Raw genomic sequence first — 9668 nt, 5'->3', positions numbered from 1 at the left:
ATAGAGATTCTACCTTCAATTAACCAGCAAAAAGCCAGAAATTGAGTTATAGCTTAAGTGACATAGCACCAGCCTTGAGCAAAAACGCCAAGTGAGAGTACAAGGCACTGAGTTCAAGCCCTACTGCTGGTGCATAAACATAAACACACACACACACACACACACACACACACACACACACACATACACACACACACACGCAAAACCTGATTTGGGAAATGGTATTTTGACTAAGTAAATGTCCTTATTTTCAGGAAATACATTGAGGTATTTAGGAGAAAAAGTTATGTGACATTTGTAACTAAGTCAAAGTATTAGTAAGAAATATTGTGGAAACAGGAAAAAAAGGAAATGTGGTACAACTAACACATGCTAATAAAAGATCTTAGGGAGGACAGGCCCATGCCTGTAGTCCTAGCTACTTAGGAGGCTGAGATCTGAGGATCACAGTTCAAAGCCAGCCTAAGCACGAAGTCCATGAAACTCTTATCTCCAATTAACCACTAGAAAACTGGAAGTGGCACTGTGGCTCAAGGGGTAGGGCAGTAGCCTTGAGCTGAAGAGCTCAGAGACAGCGCCCAGGCCCAGAGTTCAAGTCCCACAAGTGACAAAAAAAAAACCTTAGGAGACCAGGAATGTAACCCAGTGAGTGGTAGAGTGCTTGCCTAGCATGCACGAAGCCCTGGGATCGATTCTTTGGTACCACATACACAGAAAAAACTGGAAATGGTGCTGTGGCTCAAGTGGCAGAGCCCTAACCATGAACAAAATGTGTCCAAGGACAGAGTCCAGGCCCCAAGTTCAAGCCCCAGGACCCGTTAAAAAAAATCCTAGCAGGGCTCCAGGGGCTCATGCCTACAATCCTAGCTACTCACGGGGCTAAAATCTGATGACCGCAGTTTAAAACCAGTCCAGGCAGCAAAGGCTGTGAGACTATTATCTCCAATTAACCAGCAAGAAGCCAGAAGTGGCTAAAGTAGTAGAGCACTAGCCTTGAGCACAAAAGCTCAGGGACAGAACCCACCCAGGCTCTTAGTTCAACCCCCAGGACTGGCACAGAAAAAAATCTAAAGAAAAGTAAGCAATTTGCTGGGCACCAGTGGCTCACACCTGTAATCCTAGCTACTCAGGAGGCTGAGCTCTGAGGATCGTGGTTCAAAGCCAGCCCGGGCATGAAAGTCTTGTGAGACTCTTATCTCCAATTAACCACCAGAAAACTGGAAATGGCACTGTGACTTAAGGGGCAGAGTGCTAGTGTTGAGCCAAAGAGCTCAGGGACAATGCCCAGACCCAGAGTTCAAGCCCCATGACTGACCAAACCTAGGGCCAGGAGTTTGGCTTAGCAGTAGAGTGTTTGCTGGGCTAGCATGAAGACCTGGGTTCAATTCCTTGATACTTTATACATAGAAAAGGCTGGAATGGTGCTGTGGCTCAAGTTGTAGAGCTCTAGCCTTGAAAAAGCCCAAGGACAGTGTTCAGGCCCTGAGTTTAAGCCATAGTACTGGCAAGAAAGAAGAAAGAGAGAAAGAAAGAAAGCAAGAAAGAAAGAAAGAAAGAAAGAAAGAAAGAAAGAAAGAAAGAAAGAAAGAAAGAAAGAAAGAGAAAGAGAGAGAAGGAGGGAGGGAGGGAGGAAGGGAGGGAGGGAGGGAGGGAGGGAGGGAGGGAGGAAGGAAGGAAGGAAGGAAGGAAGGAAGGAAGGAAGGAAGGAAAGAAAGAAAGAAAGGGAGGGAGGGAGGGAAAAGAAGAAAGGGAGGGGAGGGAGGGAGAGAGAGGAAAGAAGGAAGGGGAGAGAAAGAAAGGAAAGAAAGAGAGGAAGGAAGGAAAGAAAGAGAGGAAGGAAGGACAAAAGAGAAAGAAACTCTCTAAATACAGAGAGGAACTCAGGACATTAAGATTGTAGATTGCCAAAATGTTGACTAATATAATGACTATTACACATGGTATACAGAATAGCTTGAATACTCAGCAGACATATGATACTACTGTTGACTGCCTCATGGTCTCTTAGGAACCTGTGCCTGTTGTGATCATCTCAGATGGACATAGAAGGGCTGCAAAGCCCACAATTGTGAACCTTTTTTTTCTTTTTAGGCTTTTTCAGTAGGCTGGGAATGGAACCCAAGGTCTTATGCACAAATCAAACTTTTTGCCATCGACTGAACCCCCAGCTCAGGGCCAGTATTTAAGTGGCAACTTGCAACAAACATTATTGGGTGAAACTTTCTCTCTTAAATAGATTTATCTAAATTCTAACTTTTAAAAAAAGAGGTTGTTCCTACCTGGGTACCAGTGGTCTATGCCTGTGATCCTAGCTACTCAGGAGGCTGAGATCTGAGGATCTCAATTCAAACCCAGCCTAGACAGGAAAATCTATGAGACTCATCTCCATTTAACCACCAAAAAGCCAGAAGTAAAGGTGTGGCTCAAGTGGTAGGGCAGTTGTCCTGAATAAAAAAGCTCAGGGATTTGGAGCAGATGGGAGGGAAAACTGGGAGAGAGCAAGTGAAGGGGAGACATTGTACAAAAGGAAATGTGCTGTTTGCTCACTTATATAATGTAACCCCTCTGGTTTTAGCATTTTCAAATTTTTTAAAAAAAAGCTCCGGGAAAGCAACCAGTCTGAGTTCAACCCCGCCCCCTCCCATACACACAATATCCATTTGAATCCTCCCAGCTGGAGATTCTGCCCTTCTAACTTGTGTCCTCTGGACAATGCCCACACAATGATAAGAACATTGTGTGACCTTCTGGGATATTATATGTGTGTGTGTGTGTGTGTGTGTGTGTGTGTGTGTGTGTGTGTGTGTGTGTTCGCATATGAAAGTCTCTGAAAAGCTCCATAGTAAAAGCACTGGTTTCCTTTTTGTATGATGTTACACCTTTATCTGACCACAAACACAACCTGCAGCCCTCAAATTCCCTTGAGGCTAAGGGCACCCTTGGAATTTGTTATGGAGTAAATAAAATAAATCTTTGTTTTGAAAAGCCTCCAAACAAATCTAAGACTGGGGGCCCGGAGTTTGGCCTAGTGGTTAAAGTGCTTGCCTAGCATGCATGAAGACCCGGTTCGATTCCTTGGTACCACATATAGAAATAAAAGCCGGAAGCGGTGCTGAGGCTCAAGTGGTAGAGCTCTAGCCTTGAGAAAGTCCAAGGACAGTGCTCAGGCCCTGAGCTCAAGCCCAGGACTGGCAAAAAAAAAAAAAACAAATCTAAGACTGCAGGAGCCACCCCCCTCCACCTTGAGTCTCAATGCCCACCTTCCCTTCTTTGATGGCGTATGCACCTTCCAGAACCCTAGGATTCACAAGCCCCTTTGGGAAGGGAGGTCAACTATCATAGCAGACAAAGGGACTGAACTGAATGGATTGCTGCCAGGAGAACTGACACTATTATATGGAAGGAAAGGGTGGAGTTCTAGAAGCCTCCAATTCCTGGCCTTCCCTTCTGGGAAGTGAGGGCAATCTTGTTTCTCATTTCCAGTGGGTACACACATGAGAAGAGAAAACCAAGTAAAATATCCAGCCAGGCACCAATGGCTCCCACTGGTAATCCTAGCTATTCAGGAGGCTGAAACCTGAGGATCAAGGTTCAAAAGGATAAAAGTCCATGAAACCTTTATCTCCAAATAACCACCAAAGAACCGGAAGTGGTGCTGTAGCTCAAAGAGGTAAAGTGCTAGCTTTCAAAAACAAAAACAAAAGACAAAAAACCTTAGGTGACAGCGCCCAGATTCTGTGTTCAAACCCTGGGAGCAATGATCACACACACACACACACACACACACACACACACACACACACACGCACACACACACACACACACACACACACACTGCCCCATAGCATTTCACAGGATTCAACTTTCCTAGGGTCATCCCAGAGGCAAACTGTTCATCCATTGCCCTCCCCACCCCATGCCCCGCAACTAGAACTTTCTCCATGGTTCTCCATGATGTTCCCTTGTCTCCTTAACACAAGCACTCCTACTAAACCCAGCTAAACCAAAACATTCCCCCGCGCCCCTCCTTTTAACCAAAGCAGCTTGCGCCACCGCCACGGAGGCAGTTCAGTCCCTCTGTAGGCCAAGCAGCACAAACTGGAGCCAGCTGAGCAGGAGACCAGAGATGACGAGAGCGGTAGTCTTTCGTCCTGAGATCCGGACTCCTTGGGAAGGAAGGCTGTCAGACAACGAGGCGTTGGCCCCGGTCGTGTTGCTCGCTTCCTGCACAAGGACCCTCGGGGCCAATAGCCTGGAGAGAAGGCTGCTGAATCTGCTCACGGTAGGGGCCACAGGCTCTGGGGATGGGCCTGGACTAAACAGGGTGTGGTTCACATCCTCAGGGTCCTCACACAAGCCATCTGAGGAGCGTTCAAAGGCCACCTGACTGAGATCCAGTCCAGCCACAGAGCCTGGGGAGGCACACGGCACATCGGCCACATGCCCAGAACCCTTGATCCAATCCCGCAGCCACTGCAGTTGGCAGTCACAACGCCATGGGTTACGGAAGAGAAACAGGCGACCTAAGAAAAAGCCTGGTTGGAAGGCTGCCCAGGAGAGCATCGTGAGATGATTGCTATTGAGATGCAGGACCAGGAGGCTCGACAGGTTCTGGAAGGTTCCTTCTTCCACAAAGGCAATACTGTTACGGTCTAGGTAGAGCAGCTCGAGTTCCAGCAGATCCACAAACCAGGCACGCGCCACGTGACCCAACGCGTTCCCGCCCAGATTGAGGGTGCGCAGTCGGTGCAGGCCTCGGAAGGCATCCGATGGCAGCTCGGCCAGCAGGTTGTCATTGAGCAGCAGGTGTTCCAGGATGCCACAGTCCCCAAAGGCTCCTGAATGCACTGCCCGCACGCGATTGCCCTGCAAACTGAGCGATCGCAGATGCAGTAGGCCCTGCAGCGAGCTGGAGGCCACCGCCTCGATGCGACTGTTCTCCAGGTACACGTGGGTCAGGTTGGCCAGGCCACGCAGTGCACTGGGTACGCGACGGAATAGGTTGTCAAAGACGGTAAGCTCCTGCAAGGCGGGCAACTCCACCAGCAGGCGCTCAGGGACGCTGAACAGGCGACAGGAGGCCAGATCGAGGCGACGCAGGTGACTCAACGTGGCAAAAGTGCGTGCATGCAGATAGCGCAGATCACCATTGTGTGCCAGACGTAGCTCAGCCAAACGTGGCAGGCCTTTGAAAGCTCCAGGGGTGATGAAGGACAGATTGTTATGGCGCAACGACAGGCGATGCAATGAGGGCAATGTGCCAAAAGCCCGCTCACCCAAGATTCGTAAGCCATTCCTATCCAGGTCAATGGAAGCCGCTTCGCACGGGAACTCAGCAGGGACACGCAGGAGTCCTGCACGATCACAGCGCACGGAGCAGACATGCTCCACAGTGCTGCAGGTGCAGGCGGCAGGACAGGAGCGCTGGCAGGCATCACTGGCTTGAGTGCTGTGCAGGCCAAGGACCACCACTGGGGAAAGGAGGTAGACAGGAAGAAGAAAAGACAAAAAAAATCAAGGAAGATCACTCCAGGTTTGGCACCGAGGCTTGCACCTGCAGTCCTGGCTACTCAGGAGGCTGAGATTTGAAGATCACAGTGGGAAACCAGTCTGGGCAGAAAATTTCACAAGACTCTTACCTCCAATCAACTGCTAAAAAACCAAACACACAACAGAACTGGAGTTGAAGCTGTGGCTCAAGTGGGAGAACACTAGCTTAGAACAAAAAGTTTAAGGACGGTGTCCAGGGCCCTGCATTCATGACTCAGTACGAGCACACATACACACACACAAATCACTGCAGAAGCAGGATGCAGGCCTTTCACTAACCTCTGTGCCCTGCAGATGTCCTCCTAGCATCTCCCTAAACTGAGACAGATTTTTTCCATCTAGAACATCCTCTCCTTGACTTTCCAGTTTACCTTATAACCAAACCTATGTTGAAATCCCTGCATAGGACTGATTCTAAACTTGATCACATCTATTTGACTCTGTGTTTCTTGGTGGTGGTGGTGGTTGTGAGGCTTGAACCTGGGGCGTGGGCACTGTCCCTGAGCTCTTTTGCTCAAGGATAGTGCTCTGTCACTTTGAGCCACAACTCCACTTCCGTTTTTTTTTTGTTGTTTGTTTTGCCAGCTCTAGGGCTTGAATTCAGGGCTTAGGAACTGTCCTTAAGCTTTCTCAAGGGGTAGGCTAGCGCTCTACCACTTGAGCCACAGCACTACTTCCAACTTTTTCTGTTTATGTGGTACTAAGGAATTGAAACCAGGGTTTTATAGGCAAGCACACTACCACTAGGCTACACTCCTGGCCCCCACTTCCGGTTTTTGAGTGGTTAATTGTAGGTAAGAGTCTCACGGAGACTTTTCAGCCTGGGATGATTCAAACTGAGATGCTCAGATCTCAGCCTCCTAAAGAGCTAGGATTACAGGCATGAGCCACCACGACCAGTTCACTGTATTCTTACTGAATGGTACCAGCTAGCCAGGAATGATGAGGATATGAAAATGGAAAATTCTTCAAAGCTGCCAGTCACTAAAGGAAAAAAATGCCAGCTTAAGAACAGAGGCATAAGCAGTGATCATGGGAGAAAATCATATGATTTCTGAGGGGAAGAGCTCTACTGTAATGAAAACTTCCTATTGATAATGGTGGCTCATATCTATAATCCTAACTACTCCACCAGTTGAGATCCAGAGGATGGAGGTTCCATCCGGCTAGCCCCAAACAGAAAATTCAGAGAGACTTTTGTCTCCGAGATAACCAGCAAAAAGCTGAGCTGGCTGGATGTGTGATTCAAGTACTATGCTGTTCTCACTCCAAAGACAATATACTTTCAATCTATTTAAAAGATATTTATGGCCAGGTACTGGTGGCTCATGCCTATTATCCTAGCTACTCGGGAGGCTAAGATCTGGCAACCAGGGTTCAAAGCTAGCCCAGGCAGAAGAGTCCATAAGACTCTTACCTCCAGTTAATTACAGAAAAAGCTGGACGTGGCACTGTGGCTCAAGTGGTGGTGCCCAGGACCAGCACACGTATACACACACACACACACACACACACACACACACACACACACAGAGAGAGAGAGAGAGAGAGAGAGAGAGAGAGAGAGAGAGAGAGAGAGAGAGATATGAAAGGAAAACAACTGCTGTTGAATCCAGGAAAGCAGAATGTGCCACTGATAATAACCAACCAGGCCACAAATGAAACTGGGACGCTTTTTCTTTTTCTTTTTTGCTAGTCCTGAGTTTGAACTCAGAGCTTGAACACTGTCCTTGGACTTTTCTCAAGGTTAGAGCTCTACCACTGGAGCCATAGCACCACTTCATGCTTTTTCTATGTATGTGGTACTGAGGAATTGAACCCGGGTCTTAGTGCATGCTAGGCAAGCACTCTACCACTAGGCCAAACTCCTGCCCCAAACTGGGACTGTTTAATGCACACCTTTTTCCTCATACCCCCTAATTCTTCCTCTCTTTAAGACTAAAGTGTAAGTTTCCACCCCAAAGATGGCTGAAGTTAAACTGAGGTCTTTGTGTGATATTCATGCTACTTAATAACTTTTTCCTCTACACTGTCCTGACATTCTTTTCCTGATAATTTTGTATCACTTTCACTAGGTTTCATATCTTGCCTAAATTATTTTCTCACCAGACACAAGGACAAATGTGGCTAGCTGCACTGGTTCTGGCAGCACTAAGATGGGGACAAGAGGTTTTTGGTGTATGCATATACTTACATGTCCTACTAGACCTGCCCTACCCAATACAGTAGCCCCAGCTACATGGACACAACCTTGAGCATTTGAAATATAACTAGCCCAACTAAGATGGGTTAAAAGTGTAGATAACGTACTAGATCTCAAAAGTACCAAAGAGTAAAACATCATGGCCAGGAGTTTGGCCTAGTGGTAGAGTGCTTGCCTAGCATGAACAAAGAACCAGGTTGGATTCCTCGGTATCACATACATAGAAAAAGCCGGAAGTGGTACAATGGCTCAAGTGGTAGAGTTCTAGCTTTGAGAAAGCCCAAGGATAGTGCTTGGACTAACTAACTAAATAAATAAAACATCACATCAAGCCGGGAGTTTGGCCTAGTGGTTGAGTGCTTGCCTAGCATGCACAAAGACCTGGGTTCCATTCCTCAGTACCACATACATAGAAAAAAAGCCAGAAGTGGTGAGGCTCAAGTGGTAGAGCTCTAGCCTTGAGAAAGTCCAAGGACAGTGCTCAGACCCTGAGCTCAAGCCCAGGACTGGCCAAAAAATCACATCAATAATTTTTTGTATGCGGTGCATGGTGGTTCATGCCTGTAATCCTAGCTACTCAGGAGGCTGTGATCTGAGGATCAAGGTTCAAAGCCAGCCAGGGCACTAAAGTCAGTGAGACTCATCTCCAATTAATCACCAGAAAACGGGTAGTGGCGCTGTGGCTCAAGGTAGCCTTGAGCTGAAGAACTCAGGGACAACGTCCAGACCCAGAGTTCAAGTCCCACAACTGACAAAAAAAGAAAGAAAAACAAAGAAAAAGAATCACAATCCCTACCTCACACCATACACAATACATTTAATACCAAATGCAGCAAATACATTCAGGAATAGTATGGGGATTTGAGTAATGTATGTTGTCTGGGTGACATGTGTATGTAGAATACCACCTAAATCAACTAAATTTTATAGGCATTTTTGGTTCTCTTAATTTTTTTTGGTGCCACTCTTAGGGCTTCAACCTGGGCCCTGACAACTGTCCCTGAGCTTTGTGGTTCGAGGCTAGTGATCTCCCACTTGAGCGCCTGGCTTTTGTTTTTATTTTTGTTTTTGTTTTGGTAGTTAATTGGAGATAAGAATCTCACTGACTTTCTTGTCTGGGATGACTTTGAACCATGATCCTTAGATCTCAGCCTCCTGAATAGCTAGGGTTACAGTTGTGAGCCAGCGAACCGTGCTTAGTAACTAACTTCTAGTCAGTTTGCTCAAGACTGGATTGCACCTTTACGAATACAATTGTAACCCTCTATACATCACCCTGACAATGAAATCAAACTGGAAAAAAAGACTGGGATTGCTACATACACTATTTCATTGACTATAACAATCCTGCAAATACTATTCTCTCCTCACAAAAGAAGGGAGAAAACTGAGATCTGCAGTGAATAAATGACACCAACTTCTGTTTATCTTTCCACTATACTGGACTGTCTCATGCCTCACATACCTAACTCTCTGAAGTTCCCATTCCTTTCACTGTGAACGGAAGGAACTAATTTTACTTCCTGACCTTTGAGCTGGCCCTTCTGGCTCTCATTTACCATGGGTCCACAGCAGCTGTTGCCAACCACTGCTTCTAAGAAAAAATAACCCTGTCAAGAATCCCAAGTGTCTCTCTGCACCTTCCTCCTGGCAACAGCTGTTTGCACCATGGGTGAACACTTTGATCTAAGCAGAGCTAATCACACTCATTCCTTCTCCATAAAAATGAAATAAGCACACAGCCCCTGGTCAGTGAGCTCATAGGAACATAAACCTGTCTCGTATCAAGCCTAGTATTTGTATCCAAGCCATAGGCAGCTCAAAAATTATGGCATAGCTGTAGTCAAGGGTAAGATGAAGAAACTGGTATACAGTGGGAAATATCATAATATCATAAACTAGGAGCTTGTAAATA

At 46.8% G+C, this 9668-nt stretch overlaps 1 protein-coding gene across 1 annotated transcript; it reads right to left on the bottom strand.

Annotated features, from left to right (window-relative positions):
• Positions 1–3972: 3972 nt before the first annotated feature.
• Positions 3973–9315, bottom strand: Nyx (nyctalopin). The gene is made up of 2 exons (XM_090327081.1): positions 9219–9315; positions 3973–5471 (listed from the first exon to the last, which is right to left on the bottom strand). The coding sequence occupies exons 1-2, from the start codon at positions 9313–9315 to the stop codon at positions 4069–4071; spliced, it is 1500 nt and encodes a 499-aa protein (XP_090183207.1). The 3' UTR covers positions 3973–4068.
• Between the last annotated feature and the right edge of the window lie 353 nt (positions 9316–9668).

This window comes from Megascapheus bottae, chromosome X (assembly GCF_031878675.1).
Source record: "Megascapheus bottae isolate mThoBot1 chromosome X, mThoBot2.hap1, whole genome shotgun sequence".
NCBI lineage: Eukaryota > Metazoa > Chordata > Mammalia > Rodentia > Geomyidae > Megascapheus > Megascapheus bottae.
This window is presented reverse-complemented; position numbering and strand designations above follow the sequence as displayed.